Source organism: Gallus gallus, chromosome 5, assembly GCF_016699485.2.
Source record: "Gallus gallus isolate bGalGal1 chromosome 5, bGalGal1.mat.broiler.GRCg7b, whole genome shotgun sequence".
NCBI classification, from domain to species: Eukaryota; Metazoa; Chordata; class Aves; order Galliformes; family Phasianidae; genus Gallus; species Gallus gallus.
Window position 1 is genome coordinate 37,914,254 of NC_052536.1, and position 20,160 is coordinate 37,934,413.

At 41.2% G+C, this 20,160-nt stretch overlaps 1 protein-coding gene across 7 annotated transcripts in view; it reads left to right on the top strand.

Annotated features, from left to right (window-relative positions):
- The window catches only part of TTLL5 (tubulin tyrosine ligase like 5), a 120,150-nt gene that overhangs the window by 76,990 nt on the left and 23,000 nt on the right, over positions 1-20,160 (top strand). For all 7 annotated transcript variants that reach the window (XM_015287390.4, XM_040701000.2, XM_040700999.2 and 4 more), the window contains one exon: positions 18,841-19,018. In XM_015287390.4, coding sequence (XP_015142876.2) covers positions 18,841-19,018 — 178 coding nt within the window. The remainder of the gene's footprint in view (positions 1-18,840; positions 19,019-20,160) is intronic.

Below are 20,160 nucleotides of genomic sequence, written 5' to 3' on the forward strand. Positions count from 1 at the left end.
TAGCTAAAGAGCCTGAAGTCAAACTCAGATTGTCATGGTTTTATGATTTTTGGTTATTGGTATTCCACATCATAACATCATGTAGTGCACTGGGAGTTTTCAGACTGGGGAGGTTTTGTAGCTGACACAGAAGCTGGTGAATTCTGGGTTGTTGGCTCCATGACAGCCTGCTATTCTCTGGGGCTTCTCTAGGCTGCAGGTATCAATCAGCAGCCATTTGGGAGCTATGCAGGGCTCCAACATTTAACAAAAAAACACCTCTTTTGTAAGGAGGAGGGAGGAAAAAAAAAGCATTAAAAAGTCAGAAAGTATTTCAACTTCCATGTGCATGTGGAGGCAGCTTTGTTTGGAGATCATCCTTACTAGCTCATAGGTTTTTGAAGTGTGCATACACTGTGTGATCTGAAGAAGGTAGGGCAACCAGAACTCTCCTGTGGAATGCCAATTTTTTGTTTAGGGTATAGTGTGAGCGAGTAGCGTTGGTGCTTGGTGGTGTTTTCTTAGTCTTTACCTAATGCTGTATACTGCCAGCAAGGGAACAGTTTAGCAGTTTGACCAAAATGCTCTGAATGAGAGGAATTGATTGATAATGAGATAGAATGCATTTCAGTGGCTCAGAAAGGCTGGACATTGGGCTGTCCAGAACCACTGCTAATTACAAAGATGTTTAAGCGTACTGGCAAAGGTAGGCTCTACAGCAGTAGGATAAATTAAGTCTTATATGGAAATACCGATGTATCCAGGATCCTTTATCATGAGCAGTTGTTCCTAGAGGTTCATTCTGTAACAATAGTTGAAAGATGAATATCCTTCTTAAAAATAAATAAATAAAACATCCACCAGGTAATGTTTAAAGCTACCAGTTTCCAGACACTCTCCCATTGCACTCATTGAGCTTTTATTAACATTTCTCATCCAGTTACTGGCCTTACTGTCCACAAGCAAACCAGGGGGGGAGAGGCCGAGGCGGCCTGACTGATCCAAGTCTACTGAAAACTGGCCCTGGAACAACAGCCTTTAGTAAAAGGGGTTTTGAAGTGAGAGAGCCTTATTGAAGACGCTGTTTATGTTTCCAGCTACTGGTATCTATGATGTTACACGGCTTCTTTGCCTGAATTTTACATTGTTATCTGGCTTAGTAAATGTCTTCCATGGCCTCTTCTATCTATCTGTTGTCTGACATGTGGGACCTAACTAAAAAGTCTAAGATGATTATATCTGGCAGTTCTGCACGTGCTGCTTGGCAGGTGTGTGTGGGGGATGCTTAGCTTGGGCAAGAGTCACCCTCTTGAACAAAAGAGCTGTAGCTTATGTGGTTAACCTCCTGTGTGCCTGAAGAATTCATTTGCTTATTGCTGGGAAGAAAACATATTTGATGGTAATCTGTTCTGACGAATGTAGCCTGACTGAGCTGTGAATGTCTTGTGTTGACTTAAGTTTTCGTCAAAATCTAGCTCAGAAAACATTCTGTTTAGTAGACTATTTGAAAAGGAGGTGGAAACCTCAAGTCTGGACCATCTGGTTTTGGGGTTTTTTTTTTGATACTGAGAAGAGAGTGCTGATGACTAGAGAGGTGTTGCCGCCTTTTCAGTCAGCACTGTGAAAAGCTGCAGATGTGGAGACCTGAAATTGAGTAATTTTAAGAATTTTTTCTTGCTGCTGCTGAGCGTAGATCCTCGAGGTGACATTTATGCCACTGAAGGCTTGGCGTTACTACGAGCTGACTGAACTCTCAGACCATCATCTTTCTTTTCACTTTCCTTTCTTTTCTTTTTCCCTCACAACCAACGTAGCATTTTCAGGGATTTTTTTTTCTCCTGAAATTTCAGCTATAGGGCAGTATAACTGGATATATAATATACTTTGTATTAGTCAGAAGGTCAGGTTAGATACCCATGTTGGTCTTTTATGGTATTAATGAATAAATATCTAGGATTTATGTCTTCTGACACAAACAATAACTCTGAATTTCAAATGAAGACTTTCCAGTACTCATTAAAGACAAGATACTGCTTGCTGTTTTGTGACTTCTAATTCCCATGATGTTTCCCTTAAATTGTGGTGCCACAAAAAGCTTGAAATAACTTCTTTGCTAGAAAGTGTGTTCTTATTGAACGTATTTCTGATGTCAGCTCCACTAGCAGATACTTGAATGTAAGATTCTTTAACGGACTCCTGATGTTTTAATTTTTGGTTTTTCCATAAATACCTTCAGCTGGCTGATACTTTAAACAGCACTTAAAGGCTGTCCAACTTAAGCAATCAGCGTGACAAAGAGAATGCCATCTCAGTCATTGGAAAGAAGTCAAGTGGGGAAAACAGCGTATGTGGAGGATACAAGCACAGGCTCATGAAACTCTCCAAGAACCCCAGAAACAGTACTTCAGAGACTTTGTTCTTAAGATAGGTGCATTGATAAATGCATCTCTTTATTAGAAAAAAAAAAAAACCTTGCATTTGGTAGCTCCAAAATATTGTCCAAGAGAGTGAGATTTTTGTCCTGCTGACAGCGGTACTCTTAGGCTTCTGTTTTCAGAATTTCTTACCAAAATATCAAGGAAGTTAGAGTTTATTCCCTATGAAACAGAAGGCTGCTGTTAGGATTGTTTGGAACAGCTGTTGTAGAGTTTGATTTTGAGCATTGAGAACCTGCTGATCTCTTCTTTTAAAATTAAAATAGTAAATAAAATATCTTATTAGCAAAATAATTTTAGAAGCCTAGTTTTAGTAGTTAGGCTAATTTGGTATCTTTCAAGAAATTTGAATTCAATGAATTTTTAGATTTTTTAAAAACTATTTTGTCATTCTGTTCAGGATTTTGGTTTTGCGTAACTGTTTTTTTTTCTCTGAAGATCAGAGCCACCTCATTTCCATGTGAAATTCCACTTTTCTGCTGATTTTGCTAGCCTAAGTGATTTAAATCATTGAATTATGGAGTTGGAACTGCTTGTTTTAAGGTCACTTCCAACCCAAGCCATTCTATGAAATAAGAAAGTATGAAGGATGAAAGTGAACTAAGGTTATGCACAGATTTCTACATTGTTACGAGTCATATGGGACGAAATGATTCTTGAAGTGCAGCGATTTTCTTCATAGATGTTTTCTAAACAGAATAAATTCTTTATAAGTGTGTTATGATATCTCAAGGCAAAACTGTAATTGCTGCATTTTGTTTGTTATCTGCAGGTCTGGTTCTGAAATGATGTAAATTCCTGCTATACAAGTGGCTCAATCTGTGAAGTTGTGATATGTTTGTAGGTAGCAATACCATGTAACGCCTGCTCTTATAATTTAGTTCTAACTTTCGTCTGATGTCCATTATTCACCTTTGTGCAATTGAGAGGCTGCTTACTGTCCTAACCTCTGGCTAGTCCCTAGAGAGCCATTAGCACAATACACAACAAAAGATTATCCTTTTTGCAAATACTACTATTTTCAGCTCAAGGCATCCAAAGGCCACATTTATCTTTTCACAGAACAAGACTGTAGCTGTGTAGCAGTTCTGGTGTTTCTCAGGAAGGTCTGTCCTGTTTAGAACATTGGCTGAAACGTCACAAAAAACATCAAGTATAGAGTAGCGGCATATTAAGATTTCTTGTTTGGACATTTGATACAGTTGTCATGGCCATCTCCTGGTGTGCCTTATCTATGCTAGGAAGGGACTCTTGAAAGGACATTATTCCACTAAGTGGCTGGGATATTTTAGTCTGTCCTTATAAGGATTTAGCGTCTGCAGCTGCATCTTTGATGTGTTCGTGCTTAGCATTGCATGCAATCACTTGGTGAAATTCCTGAAGTACTGATTCCATGGTTCCCATCTGTGTTCCCAAGTCTGGGAGCTTCTGACTAATTATGAAATTTTCTCTGTATACTGTAGGAAACAATTCCATTTTGGCTCCAGAAGAAGGGATTGGGTTGGACTGGAATAAAGGATTGCATAACTTTTTTTCAACTTTAACCACAAATTCCTATGAAAGCTATTGCGTTTCTCTGTAGATACCTGCTTTTAGCTTTTGGTTTCCACTGTCATTAGAAATATTCAGTGCTCATATACAGTCCAGAAGCAATTGAAAGGCTTACCCAAAATCAGTCATTAAGGAAGCTGAGCAAAGTTGCATCTGCAAGAGAACAGCACCACCCCATTCTACCTTTCCCAAACCCTGAGGGGAAAACATGGGCAGTGTGTTCAGTTGGGATGACTGGCAGAGCTAGCACAGATGTATCCTACACTCTTCTGGCTGTACTGAAGGAGGACACATCACAAATAGGTGTGCCTGTTCAAATGGACTGAATGTAAAATGTTCTATTTCTAGATGCTGCAAATTAAACAAGAGCTTATTCTCCACCTCCTAGCCTGTCATTGGATGCAAGTAGATAGAATTTTCATGTGCAAGAATTCAATTCTAAATAAGTTTTTGTGCAACCTGAGCATCTTATGCAGCCTAGGTCTGACAGAGAGGAATCTTTAAACAAATCCTAAGTCTGAGAAATGCCTTTTAGATCACACCAGTTCTTTGTACTGTACAGTTACAATCTGAGCATCCTTTTACTCACTTTCTTTTCATGACAGATTTTGTCTGTCATCGGATTTAGTAGTTTCCTGGGGAAAGATATGGTTGACCCAGGTAAGCCTGAGCTTTTTCTTGTACTTTCAGTGGTATAATCACAAATTCCCTACTCACTGTGCGTAACTGTGGTCCATCAGCTGGCCTGCTTGGTCAGCACGTGCATTGCTGCCAGCTAAGGAAAGAGGGAGGCAACTGAATGTTTTGGGGCTCTCCCACAATTTTCCGCTCCAGCACCTGCTTTGGAAATGGCTAAAGAACTGCCAAACATGCTGAAGTGGTTAAGTGTACCAGCTCCTAAAGAAGCTAAAGGGGAGGAGTGGTTCTTGCCTGATGGGTTTTCAAAGGGAGCTGAGACTTTGAAGTTTTGTTTTAGCAGCTGCCAGGTATGCTGCCTCAGCCCGTGCTGCACTTCTGCCCCCAGCCTTCATGCATTACATTCTTCTTTACACGTGCCAGAATGGAGAAAATGGGGAATAAAATTAATTAAACCAAGAGTGTGGATATTAGCAAAAAAGTTGCTTTATTGTACCCTTTGGGTTAGAGTGCTTCATGCCACATATCAGTGAAACACTTTGCACTTGCTTTGGCCCATTAGAGTAACAAATTTGTTCACTTCAGTTTTCTTTGCTTATCAAATAACTGCGTTTCTGCTTTAATTGTTTCAGCCAAAATCAGGATAACGATTCCTCCCAAAGTAATTGTAGTAATTTTAATGTTTTGTTCTGTAATGGCTCCATGAGGTAGGCAGAAATTTATGTCCATGATGCCCCAGAACTCCTTTCTCAAAATGATGAGACCAGATCATCTTTCCAGTAAGGAAAGTGAGACCCAGAGAAATGTGGGGGGCTAAATATTCCCATCAAAGCAGGAACAGGCACCATTCACTGCAGTAGCTGCTGGAGGTAGGTAGCTAGAAGCTTCTCCTTTGCTCATCCTATTCTTCTCTACCAGAAAGGAGGTGTTTTGTTTCAGTTTATTTACACTGAATATTGAACTCTTTTATGATGATGTGAACTCCTCAGTGAATTTTCCTATGGAAACACTGGGTTACTGGAGATGCTGTAGGCTGTTCTTGAGCTCTATTCTTTTCTGCAGATGAAGAGGTAGGTGGATCCCAGGAGGAGATGGGAATTTATGGAACAGCACTAGGAATGGAGTTGGGATCTTATTATGTACAGCTTAAAACAAAAAAAGGAACAACAGGGAGGCCAGAATTGTCATAAACTGGAACAGTCTTCTCTGGCAAGGGAACATGCTTCTGTGGTATTAATCCGCTGGAGGACAGAGTGCCAAAGGTAGAGAGATTCTTGCTCTGCAGTACTTGAACAGCTTGCTTTTTCAGGTGAGGCTTTATAAAAACAGAAGTTTTTCAACTCTTTTATTGCAGATTTTTATAGTCCAGTTCTGGTAGGTTGATACTGGTTTCTGGTGGTAATAGTGGTGGACAGATGCATGGGAGCTTTGGGGGGAGGGATGCAGTGATTTTCTTGCTGTTCTAATATTGGCTATAGATCTTATAAAAATACTTTCTCTTTCAACATTAGAAGTAGATAGCACGTAACTCCAGTGGAAGTGATGTTCTGTTAATTTTTTTTTAAGGTTGCATTTTAGCTACCACCAAAATGTGTCAAGTTTTTTGAAAAATACCTTGTAAGTTTTTAAGGTATATTTCTCTACTGAAAAGTGTGTTGTGGGTTTTTTTGTTTGTTTGTTTGTTTGTTTTTTGTGCAAGTAGGCTGTGTCTGGAGGATTCTTAGGAGGAGCTCTACAGACTTGGAGAACTTCTGTCAGTTTTAGCTTGAGAAGAACATGGGTAGGAATTTGTTTTGTCTTGGCTGAAATAAGTGCTTCCAGGAAACTTCCATTACCTCTAAGGATATTGGATGAAAAATAGGATTTACCTCTTACGGTACAAGTACAGTATTATATGTGAATTAGGCTTGCAGGGATTCCAGAAAAGCTTCTAGCTCTAGAATAGCAAGCACCACAGCCCTGGGATTGCTTTGGTACCAATGTGTTGTGCTGCTCTTAAGGTGCTCTTAAGTTTGTGTTTTGGTGTTTGTGTGTAGTATGTGTCTGTGGCCTCTGTATCAGTGATCTTTTTTTTCAGAAATATGCAATGTCTGATAAGCTAGCCATGTCTATGCAACGTATGCAGTTATTAGGTCAATTTCCGCACTAGTAATAACCCATATTATTATTATCTCTTGGATTATGGCTTTGAACATATTACACCACTGCTCCCCAGCTACAATTTTTGTAATCGTGTTGTTATAGACTTAAAAAGTGTGTGCTAACACAGTTGCCACATCCTTCTTTTTCTCCACTCTACTGTTCAAGCAGCCCCAGCAGGTGAATTTGGCTTTGTACAGAAGGTGTAGGCAAATAAATAAGTAGTCTCTTAACTCTCTTAACTCTCTGACCTTTGGGAGGTCACTCAAATCCAGTCTGTTTGTTGCCATACCTTGTTACCTTACATAAGTTCATCTGAGGGATGAGAAGAACAGAAGCTTCATAAGGAATCGAAGTTATAACATGGAGAAAAATGGTAGTGATGCTTCTTGGGTGAGCAGGTAAGGTCCATCAGGCTTAGGGGACTGTGTATGTCTATCTTTTTAATGGGCAGCCCCTTTAGCTTCATTACATTGGAGCTAGGTTGATAAATTTTTAGCTTTTTAAGGAAAGAAAGGTCTTTTACAGACCTTTTCTTTGCTCATGTATCAGTTCTTGGGGAATTATCCAAAACCAGGAGACTAACTACAAGCATACAGCATCACAGCAAGGACCCACATAAGTGATCTTTAGTTCATATTTTGTATTTTTTCTTACTTGTTTGTGTTTCAGCAGATAGATGTTATACAACTCTAGCAGTGTTGCTGGCTGGTAGCACCAGATGTGCCTTCCTATTGCCATTGCAGTACTTTCTTTTCACTGGACCATTCCTCCTAATATTACTGTTGCTCAGGTAGCCTTCAGATGGTGACAGCTCCGGGTTAGTTGAGTTTGCACATCTTTGGTCTCAAAGTGCAGAACAGATTCTGGCCTTCCCTTCAGGTATACAGATTCTGAATGTAGTAGAAGTGTTGCTTCTCTTGTGAAGTTCTGTTACCTGACCGTGATTTTTGGCCTGGAGATTTATAGGCATGATGTCAGGGAACTCCATACTTCAGCCTGCTTTGTCCCCATAAGCAGACTTTCTAAGCTATCAAGACTTATAAAGGCTTCTCTAAAAGACACTGATCAGAGGGTCTTCATTTACTGCAACAAGATAAGTGTACTGGATGTCAAGCAAGTTTAATTGCTTTCATGAACTTCAGAGCAAATTATGTAGAATTTGAAGGCATATGCTGTTGTTTAGTTTTGTCTGTTTGTTTAGTATTTAGATGACAGATTGCCTGAAGTTGGGAGAATATGACATCTCTACTCTATAGTCATATGACACAGCTCAAAAATCATTTGGGCCTCAAGAGGTATGAAACTTGGACAGCACAATCCTGGAGGAACCCTTGAAGCCTTGTGGTGTAATGCCATCCTGTCCTGCGTCTTTTGGGAGGCTGACAGAAACAGGGTCATTTAGCTCTGCAGAGTATTTATGGTCTTGAGCAGTGGCAGAGCACTTTGAGTACTCTCTCCCATCTCCTGACTCCTAATCCTACCAAACTCAATAGTCTGCTTTTTGTTTGTTTGTTTTTTTTTTCTCAAGCACTCTAGATTTCACCAATGTAGCCCAATTCTAAGTTTTCATTTGCCTCTTGAGACTTAAATGAGAGGCATGAGCTGCTCCCTTCATTCCTCATTCTGTTATTCCAGTGGGATCTTGCAGCTGCTGCTTGGGCACATCTAGTGAGGAACACAGCACTCTGGGAAAGCCTACGCAGAAGGAAACTTAATGGAAAAATATTACTGAGAAAGAAATGTGTTTGATGGACTTTTAATATAAAAGGGGGAAAAAAAGAAAAGGGGGAGGGGGAGATTTATTCACTATAATAGGAACCAAATGTTGGCTGGGAGAGCAGCTGCACTCTCACTCTTTCCCTGTAAACTGTGAGCGGCTTTTCAAAGAAGGCATTACAGGGTGCAGGGCTAAACTACTGGTCCTGACTTAACCCTTGTGCCTCTTAAGAGTGGTAGGGAGTATGCATTTCTAGGAGAGTGGCTGAATAATGTCTTCAGTTACAGACCCAGCCTAAACATGTTCTAGACAGATAGTGATGCCTATTGTGTTTTCATCCTCTTGTGATACTGTTGCTATCCACTAAAAAAACACGTAGTCAGGAGTAAGTAGAGCTCATCTGTCTTTTCTGTTTTCATTTTCAGTAGGCTTATGTGCTCTGTGTTACAAGTCACATTTTGTGTTGGTCCACTCGATCCATGCTAGTATTTTATAGTGGAGCCTCTGTAGTGAGGAATACCTTTCCCATCTGGAAGTGGCACAGCAATGCATCTAAATTCCCAGTGCTTTGAATTCACTGAATGGGATAAAAGGGCAAATGTAAGGTGTCAATTAGGTAGCCCGTTACCCAAGTCTGAATGACTTATCCCAGCCAAAGCAGAGCGCAGTAGTAGTGAGGGGAAGTTACTCAGAACCTATCTCTCCTGTTCGAATTTCATATCTAATTAGTGCTTTAAAATATGGGGGATGTGCTGTGGGGGAAGGCAGTTCAGGCAATTACAAGTCAGAAATGTAGGCAGGTAATCTTTCCCAAGGCTTCCTCATGAGAGAAGAATGATACCAGGCTTCTGTGTTAATCTTCCTGTATAAATATCTTGTTATTAAATTCTTTTGCTAGCTTGCTTGCATTTGCAAGTATGGAATTATGTGCAGGAAACATGAGGCCACCATCACCTCTCACTCTGTATGGTTCACCCCTTTGTTTGCACTCACTGAGGCTAGGTGAACTTGTTAATCTGGATCACATGATGGAGATATGCTCAGTTACCCTAACTGGTTCTCCAGTGACCTGATAAACCGCAGCAGCATGGCAGCACTGAACTTTGCAGCCATCTGGCTGTTAGTTTTCTTCTTGATTTAGTCTTTCTAATAGTGAATTTAAAAGCTGCCGTGTGGAAAGAGAAGGAAAAAAACCCCTGTTTTTTACCAGCCCATTATTCCTCAGATCTGAGAGACTGCAGCCAAGGATGCTACTAAGGCCCCAACAGAAAAATGGCTCCATTGAAGAGTAAATACTTTCATTCACAAAGACTGGCAAGTTTAGTGCTCCTGTAAGTAGGAGGTTTATAATGCCAGCTAAATCTTGGAATAGCTGAGATAGATTAGGCCTACCTCCAGAGATTTATTAGTACTCCACAACCTCAACTTGTTCTTCCTCTGCTAGACTGCCACAAATCTGTTTGATGCACCTCATTTCCAACCTGCTAAATCATGGTATTGCCTGTATCTAGAGAGTTAAGGCCTAAAATGCACTTAATTCCTAATCTCCAGCAGAATTTAGCAGCCACTACATTGCCTTTCTTGTAAGAAAATCTATCTTTACTCTGAAATTCAATGTCAGAGAAAAAGAAGGAATAATTTACAGATGCCAGGGAGCAGGAAATAAAGTATATTATATTATGCAGCAGCATATATCAGAAAAGGAGAAAGCCCAGGAACTTGGATAGAACTTGTTAGAATATAACAAAGGAGCAGGCAGACAAGGGACTTTTCCACTACATCAACTGTGCACGTGCATCCAGAATGCATTCAGATTTGAGCACCCTTCTAGCCCCAAATACTGATAAAAGTACAGAAAGTGTATAGAAAAGCAATATACAAACAAAGGTCTGAAAGACCGAAGTCTGGTGAGACTAAGCTTCAAGACTAAGCTTGAAGGAGGTATAGGTCTAGTAGTGAAGGTTTAGACCTGAAGTAAGGAGAAGAGCATGTAGAAAATCTAAATTTAGTGGGGGATGTTAGGGGAAGTTCAAGACACTGAGTGTATACCTGCGTGTGCTGTTGTGCAGCTGATGGCATGACACCTGGACTCCAGTGAGCCCTTGGGACATGTGCATTACAAGGAGATGAGTTGGTTGCTTTTGCACACATCTTTGTTTTTGAATAAAATTCTTGTAACAACAGCAACTTTCTCACTGTAAAGGAGGAACTGTGGGAATAGCAGAGGGGCACTTCTGACTATTGCTAAAAATTATGCACATAAAACTTGGGTTGTTTAAATTGTGCCTCTGTTAGTTCTTATAGTTAACGTGTGAACAATCTGGAAATTGTTACTAATTCCGCAGAACCTCTCCTATTCTTCCCCCATACCAGCGTTTGACACGCACCTGGTACATCTGCTGTCTTATCGCATGAAGATGCTGTTGACTTTCTTACCTGCTCTGTAGGTAGAGGCAGCTGAGGCTGCTGAGAAAGTGGGGAGCAGAAGAGCTAAGGCTGAATCTATTGCAAGTTCTCTGCATCTGTGCCTCATTAGTAAGAGAAGGTTTGACTGGTGCTCTGGGACAGAAGCTTTCCTACATCTCTGTAACACCTTCACTGTGGGAGATTGTGTGTGTCACTTTGAACTGGATTTGAACCCCAAATGCCATTCCACGTTTACTGTGCCAGTGCAGCCTTGATAGGCTGCTTATTAACTTTGAAAGCTTTTCCGTGGCTTCCCTTGCAGAGCCTGAAAGCAGATGGCAGACTAGGTGATGGCTTCTTCCTTTTACACAGGCCTCTTGCTTCCTGCTCCTTCTCTGTCTGGCTGTACCTTTGCCAGGGGAGTTCTGGACACCTCTCTGGGCTTCAGGAGGTCTCTGAAGTCCCAGGCAGAGCTCATTTAGGAGTATCAAAACTGCTTTGTTCTCCCTGTTGATGTTTTTTGGAAAGATGCCTTTCTTTACTTCTGTAGTATAGCTGCTTTGTGTTGTAGGGGATCTGCATGTTCCAGCAGTCAGATCTGCAGGTCATGCTAAAATAGAAGTTCTTGCTGACTAAGCTGAACCAAAGTGGCTCTTTCCTAGAGACTCCTGATAACAGCAGAGGACAGGAGCAAACCATTCTGAAAAGCTTGATGTTCTGTTTCTTAGTTTTTAATTTACTGCTTTTGAATCTGAGGGGAGAGAAAGAGGGAGAAGAGACAAAGAAAGGCCTTGAGGCGAGTAGCGCTGTGAGAGGCCCGGCTGCCCTGTGCCTCAGCCAGGCCCCCAGCGTCCTGGGCTTTGTCCCACTATGTTTATCACTGCTCCATAGCCAGCCCCAATCTAGGGCCTATTGTTAGGGATGGAAGAAACACATAGTGTGCCAAAGAAAATGTTCAGTGTTTTTCTGAGTGCCTGAGCATAAGTCAGCAGGATGCTGGGAGCCGCCACGCTAGATGGAGTCATTAGTGACTAGGCCAACTATTTTTTTAGCAGATGGTGCCCACCAGGGCTTTGTACTGAAAGCTTCCTGGACCTGTCATACCACCTGAATGCCCTGTAGGCAAGAAACTACTGCCTGAGATTGTCTTACATTCCTTGGCAAGGTGGGAGCTCTGATTTATAAACGCTCTAAGTTCCCTTCTTGCCAGAGAGGGCCCTTGTTCCTCCTTAGCTCCAGCCTTTACAGAAAGGGATATAAAACATCATTGTTAGCTTGTTACCTAGTCTGAAAGGAGGAGAATTCTTTACTCAGTTTTGTAGACCTCCAGCCATACCACCTCCTGCTGTTATCCTATTGCTTCTTACAAACTAAGTAGAGTTAAACATAAAGCATTATTTTTCAGGATTGCTGAAGCTCCATTTGCACAAGTAATTTGAGCATAGTTTGCATTACCTTTCAGTGAGATGTAGGCACTTTTCAAGTGTTTCAAAACTCCTGCTTGATAAGTGATATATGGGGAACACCAACATACTGTGTAAATTGGTATTGTTGCCTGCTACGCAGGAGTCAGTATCAAGCACGTGCCCAGCAGTGCCATTGGAAGAGGGCTTCAGCTGAAATTCAAATGAAAGCATGAAATGTATATGAAGGCATAAATGAAGTTATTCTTTCAGTAAGGACCTGCTGTATGGTAGATAGTAACAAAATAACTACAAGATTCTCTGGCTGGCATTGATCAGTGGACTTGATCATAGCTTCGTTCCTTGGCATTCCCTATAAATCCATTTGAAGTGGGGACGGAAGTCAGCCTCCTCCTTTTTTTGTAGAAGCTTATCACCCCATTCCTTTCTTACAGCAGCTGCATTATTTAGAGCTTTTTTTCCCCTTTTCTTTTATTTTTCTGTAGTCAGTGAACAAATGTGTTAGCATTTTAGTATTTTATTAGCATGTAGAAGTGCAGTATATCTGCATTAGCTTCTAGCACAGGTGAAGGTAATTGATTAAGAAAATGTTGCTTACACCAGAAGAGAGCTAATGATTTTTTGAATAACATCCTCATGGAGAACCAAAGCAGGAAAGAGAATTTAGGACCAGCAAGCCTGAAGGTTAGTGCATTGTGTTCTAGCACTTTTAGGCTGGGTTATGATCATAGCAGCAGAGAGATATATTGAAATTTCTCTGGAAAGCGAACTTGTATCTTTTGTGAGGCAAGAAGTTTGCAGTGGAGAGTCTTATACAGTCAGTGCAAAGGAAGAGGGAATTCTGGCTCAGGCTTTATAAAAACTGCAGTTCAAAGAAATGAACACAGTGGGTTTCTTGCAAAAAATACTGAGTAGCCCTAAGAGCTGCTGGAAGGACAAAATCTTGCTTACAAAAGATGAGCCATAATGCCAAGGCTGAGATTTCCTGTGCATAGTAAAGGTCTGAATCCTGGCCAGGTCTCTATACTGAGCAACCCATAAATAATCCTGAGCAAGCAGTGAGAAGATTGCTCACAACCAGCCTGGCTGACAGAATGAAACTCAATCTCTTCTGGTGGCACAGGCGGGAATTTCTGTTTCCCATTTGCATGTATGTACATCCATGTATATATCTGTCCTCTGTACATGAAAGCAAATCACAGAATTGCAGAGATTGGAAGGGACCTCTGGAGATCATAAATTCTGACCTCCGTGCTGAAGCACATTCCCTACAGCAGGTCGCATGGGTAGCCATCCAGACGCGTACTGAATATCTCCGTAGAAGGAGACTGTTCCAGTGTTCTGTCACCCTCACTGCAAAGAAGTTCTTCTGCATACTTGTGTGTCACTTCCTACCTTCTGTTTTTAGGCCATTGCCCCTTGTCCTGTCATTAGACGCTGCTGAAAAGAGTCTGGCCTTGCCCACTTGCCTCCTGCCTTTTAGATGTTCGTAAACACTGATCAAATCCTGTATCAGTCTTCTTTTCCCCAGGCTGAACAGACCCATTGATCTGAATGGGTATATCCCATTGGGGCCCATGGATTTGTGCACTTGGATTTTGGCTGGATGGTTGCTGACCATATCCTGCTAAACCAAAGGGCTGTCTTCCATTCTCCAGACTCTCTCTCTCTTACCTCTAGTGTCTGAGATTCCCAGCGGGCAGTCTTTACAGTAAAGACAGAAGCAAATACGTATTTGAGGAGTCATTAATATACAAGCAATATTTCTGAACTGAAAACAGGCAGGCCTGTGAGTACCGACTCTTAACAAACCCTCATTTCCACTGAGAGTACAAGTTTTTTTCTGATTATTTTTGACTTTGTCTAAAAAGGTGTGAGTTGCGAAAAGCTTTTCCTTCAGCTAGGTTGTTCTTATAGAGTTTTTCTACCATGTGAACTCTGTAGTATCTGTTAAGCTGTGAGGTCCTCTACAGCCTTTTTACAGCCCTCATTACTGTGCTGAATCTGTTGCTGAATTCCTTAAGCAGAAAAGCTAATTTCAGGAAGGGCACAAAGGTGCTATCTTGCTTTGTTAAGTTATCTGACAAGAAGAGGCTGAGAATAGAAACTGTACCATGATGCATTCCTCTGAGCATGGCAAACAGACTGAGAGCTGGAGCATGTCACTGGCAGCAGAATATTGAGTCTCAGACCCTAAGCCCAATTTTCCTGTACTAAAGGAAGTTTGGCTTTAGATGTAACATCAGCAACCTGGTAATTTGTTATATGGGGACTTCCTGAAAGTGCTGATAAACTACCCCTCTATGAAAGTGATCTAAACACTTGCAAATGTCCGCACTTTCTCTTATCAAATATTTAATGCTTTAAGTTATGAATTTATGTTATTTTCCCTCTGTAAAGAAGAAAAACCCGTGGCAGCTGACAGGCATATTCAATCCAGAAGGATCTTGCAGGCCACGAGAGTGAAATCTGTTCTGACAAGCAACAGTTCTTTCAGTAGAGTATGTAGAAAAAAAAGTGAACACTGTTGTGCTGCATCATGTGATGAGAAGGAATGCATGTATTGCAACTGTAGAGATTTGCATACGACCGTCTGCAGTGCAAGCAAATGTTAGCCAGTTGTGTGGGATTGGTTTGGCTTTTCTAACTTAGTTCTTCCTAAAGATTTGGTAGTATAGTTTCAAGAGTGTCCTCCTGGGTAGTTTTATTTAAACTCACCTGGGTAATATTGTATCCTTAAAAAGTTATTTTAGGCTATAGATCATGTATTGGTTAAAACAGAAAAAAAAAAAAAGATTAAAACAAGTTAGCAAACAATTGAAAGCTTTTGAGAGTCTGTTCAAGTGAACAAATGTTGGATCAAGGCAGCAGTCTCAGTGCATTTTTAAATACAGGACTACCAGACTTTAGAGTTTGTCTTCCTATAACAGTTAATCCTTTGCTAGGTATCTCAAAATGGAAGAAATGGAGATCAAGAAAATGGTACTGAAGTTAAGCCAGTCTGTTAGTGGCCCTCACAGTACAACGAACTGCAGTCACTATATACCACGTCTGTGGCACAAAGCCAGTTTGGCTATCAGCAGGTCCACCTTCAGTGGAGTTTTCATTTATATCAATTTTATCTCCTTCATTTCATCTTGACTTTTATGTTTTAGAAAAAAAACACTCAATCTTTTGTCTTCTAGGCTTTATTTATGATCAAAGGATTGAATTTATGGATTGCAGGTTCTGTGATGATACAAGAGGAATTGGAACAGATACTAGTTTCTAAAATGAATAGTGGAACTTGACTGAATTCTCATGACTTCTGACTGCTACCTGCAGCAGATTTTGTTTCGGGACCCTTGATGCATAAACAAAACTGGTTGCATTCTCTCAGACCAAAAGGACTATATGGCTCAGTGTCCTGCTCACGCAGCAGCCTATGGAAAACAATGGGGGGAGAGCATTAGGTGATGTTATGCAATGATGGTAATTCCCCAGTATTCTGTGGGACTCAGTGATTTTCTGGCCTGGAGGTGTTATCTTTGTATATATACAGTTCTAGTGGCTGTTGCTTACATTAGTTTGTATAATTACCTTTGAACCTTGTAAACTTTTGGTATCCCTAGCTTCCTGTTGTAAGAAGGCATCCACAGTTTAATTACGTGTTAAGAGAAAAAGTACCTCGTTTTATTTGTTTAAACCTGCTTGTCTGATGGCTTCGTGTTTTTTCCAATCTTACAGTATGAGAAGTAATTGTTCTCCATTTTTCTTCTCTCTGAACCTCATGAATTTAAATATATTTTTCCTACTTCCTTTCAGTTGTCTTTTTTCCCACAATGAGCAGTCCTTATTTATTTAGTCATTCCTCAATATACGTTGTTCCATAGCTTTGATAATCTTCTTTGGCAATGTGATGTTTGTTTCACAATTCTCAATGACCTTCAGTTTTTCAGCTGCAAACTGCTTACAGAGCCCCAATGTGTCTTCTGTGGAGCTCCTGAAAGCTCACCTTTTTGTCTTCTGCAGCTGATGTTTGTTTCAAGGGCTGATCTGCAGTAACCCCCAGCTATCTCCCAAAGGGTACATCCCCAGCTCAGCACAGTCCTTTGTGCTTTCCAGCTAAGTGCTTTTCCCTGACTTTACTGGAAGAATAACAGAGACTGCAGCTGCTTCTTCACACAAGGGAAAAGTCCAGGGAGCTTTAACATCTGGATTGGTGAGGGAGTCAGTATCTACGCAGAGGAAAGAGCAGTTTTTATCCTTGGGGTGAGAGTTGAGTCCAGATGGCAACAACCTGCTGTTAACCCACTTGGTAAGCCTGTAAGATTGGAGAAGGCAGCTGGGGATTGTTTGAGAGATTCTTTGTGCTGGTTTTTGTGGCATCCCGTGCCCAGTAGGGGACAGTGCTGGGAGACCAGCAGTGCCTGTGGATCCATAGCTGAACAATTGCAGACAGAACCACAGTAACAGAGAACAATAGCCCCATTACTGAGCGAGTAGAGGTAAAAAGAATACACGAATTCTGAACATAATTGTTGTGGAGGTTACTGTGTACTCATCTTGTCTGAGGATGGAAACAGAAAGGGAAAAATATCTGAGATTCTTTTTGAGGACCACAAGTAAAAAGAGTACCTAAGAGTCAAAGAAGGCAAAGAAAATTAGGCATTGTAGGAGAGGAAACTGAGGAAAGCTGAACAACTAAGATGATATTTATTTTAATTTTATAATAACATTTTCAGATATTGGATGATGTTAGAGAACTGCTATTTTATAAAACAATAAGAAGAGATTATTCCTGTTCCATAAAAAGAGGACAGAAGAAGAATGGCAGGTTCAGAAGGGCTAATCTCCCAAGAGATCTAACCTCAGGGTCAGGTTCAAACCTCTACAGCTTGTCTTTCAAGGCCTCAGTACTCTCAGCAACGTTACAGTTTTCCAAGCACTGGTGAAAGAAAAAGAACTGACTGAGTCTTGTTGAGGTGTAGCAGAAGGGAGCAGGAGTAACTCATCCAGTACTGCACTGCCAGGGTGCGATGGAAGCAATGAAGTGAGGAAGTGGGATCTCTGAAACAGAGAAGACTACCTACAGCCAATGGCCCAGAAGAGAAAAAGTAGCAGCGGTGGAGGAAGGAGGGGTGGAAATACTGGCAGCTGAACTTCTTTTCCCGCTAGACTGTCTTACTCCTGTGTTGCTGAGGAACTGAGTATGGACAGGTACCCATTAGAGTCCTTGTTATCAATTTGCTTTGGAAGGTACATGTTAGGCTGTTTTTGAGAGAGTACATAGGGCTGGTAGTCTCTTCTGGTGTTTTTTGAAGCATCATTCAGAACATTTTAAGGAGCTGTTCTGATAATGAAGACTATAGGGGAAGCTGTGACACGTTCAGAGAAGCTAGGTGGTAAGTTTTGATGATATCGTGAAACAAGGAGACTAGAGTTAAGTCTTGCCAGAACTGTAACCTACGCTCTGAATCATGGCATGAGATGTAAGACATTGTAAAAGACTGTCTTCTACATCCCAGTTAGTTATGGCATACACAGGAAACACAAGGAAAGTCTGCCCTGGGAACCAAAAGGAAACGTTTGAAAAGAGTGGCTGAGAGAAAAATGACAGAGATCAGCCGAAGCCTGGGAAGCTCAGGCACTGGGGCTTGAAGGTTTTATTAGGCAGAGTGTCAGGATACAGTGGGCTGTATGGCATCCTCTCTTATGATCACGGAGTGTGCGAGTTGCTGGGCCATCATAGCCTCTTCAGGACAACTTGTGGCCCTGTCAGTCTGCCACCTGTTCTCTGCAAAGCCCCTCGGCCTTCTGCATAAGTATGCTGGTACTGCCTTCTCACCACAGCTTACAAACTTCAAAGCAAGCTGGTGAGCTTCTGTCAGTACTTATCAAGTTGCACACCACAGCTGAACTTTCACCATGTAAGCCTGGGTTATAAGAACTGCCTCTTTGCTGGAGGCCTTTTCTCTGGGTAAGGATTGCATTACTTACATGATGAAAGAAGTGAACTCATCTTCAGTCCCCTTACATCTTTTGGATTGTAATTGTGTGGAGTCAGTGTATGCCACAGTTGCAATCTCATCCTATTAGTCATATGTCCTCTCTGTGGGTATTATTTTGCATGCCTTTATCCTACCCTCACTGCAGCATGCATGTACTTGGTGTGAGCCTTGTGTTAGTGTACTGACAATCTCTACAAATGCAAGTAAATACTTATCTCATTAGTGATGTAGATCTTTAGTTCTTTTCCTATTGGAACACTGCATCCTCTTACTGCTGATCAGTCAGAGATCCAATTTTAAGTTTCTCTTCTCTTTTGTCTTCCTTTGTTGCCCTCAAACACGGTGTTACAGCTATTAATGTAGTTCTGCCCTAGAATTCAAGAAACTCCTTAACATGGCAGCATTTGGCACATGGCACCTGCAGCAGGTATTGTGCTTGTTGGAGCCACTTAAATTTGCAGCTCTCTAAGTATTAAGGAGGCTATAGGAAGCAATGGTGCCTTGTAAGCAAGAGTCCGTATTGGCAAATAAGCAGAAATCTGATGAATTTGTTTTCTCAGGGCTCCGGAGAGTGATCGTTTTGCCTGGGAGGGGGAGATGGAGAACAATGTCTACGGCAAAGTGACACGGAGTCCACTGGCACACCCCAACTATCAGCTGAATTTAGCCGTGCAGCAACTTCAGCAGCAAAAACTTCAGTCACGACAGCTATTGGAGCAAAGCCAAGCCCGACATCAGGTAACTAAGAAAGCTCCTGTCTCAGACCTAACAGTGCTGACCAAGTCTTAGCTAAGTAGGAACAACCTCAAGCCAGTACATGCGGCACAGCTTGTGTAGAAGAAATAGCTCTTCCAGTGTGTTACAACAATAAAACTAAATTACCTGCAGTGATTTTAATAAAATTTTGATGCTGCAATTCCTGCTGGCCTTTTCCACCACATTGGCATCCTCCTCCATTTGGCTGTTGGCATGCTCTTGCTTTCTTTTCTGCATAAGTTCAGAACGTTACCTTACATTGCCTCAGACAGCCTTAAAATTGTCTGTAGTCTTCACAGCTCTTTGCCACTTAATCTTGTTACTGAATTGCACAGTTCTGCTTTTATTTGTGTTGCTCATGGGTAGTATTTCAAGCTGGGTCACTCCTATTTTGGTGTTTCCAAATGTGGGGTTTTGAAATTGTATTTGGCAACTGTATGTTCTGTGGCAAGCAGATCAGGGCTTTATCTTGACTAAATTCTTCTCCTCCTGGGTATCTTCTAATAAGATGTAGCTACCAAAAAAGCAGCATGCTAGCAAACTTAACACTTACTTAGGAGAATCTGCATTTTTGTTCTAAATAAACACATTAATTTCTTTTAAGATCTTATAGTGTGCAGGGGGCATGGCCACTGACCCTGATGCCAGATGCAACCTTTTTCTGCAACCCTGAAAATCTCCTCAAAGTCTCCTATTCATTTTGTTATTATGGTATTTAAGATTTCCTTTCTCTTCTTTGCATTGAGACACTTCACAGACATATGACTACTTTGTTACAAATGCAAGAAAAAAGTATGGGCTGAGTATCCAAGAACTAGCAGAAATAATGAAAATGGGTTTATATTATTGATGCTCTGTGTGATTCTTAGATGCTAAGGGTGGACCACTGTGACTGGAACAGCTTTTCTGTCCTGTCTTGAGACAGAACAGAATCTTCCAAGATTACAATTAGCTTACTGCTGTACTCATTACCCTTTTTTGTTATTATGGAGGGGAGGTGTTTTTTTTTTTTTCCAGATGATGTCTGAAAATATTCCATGCTAAAAGAAGTGTTTGGGTGAGCAAATCTCCACTCAAAAGAGACTGCTCAATTAGAAGGGAGATATTTACTGGACAGTCTGGTA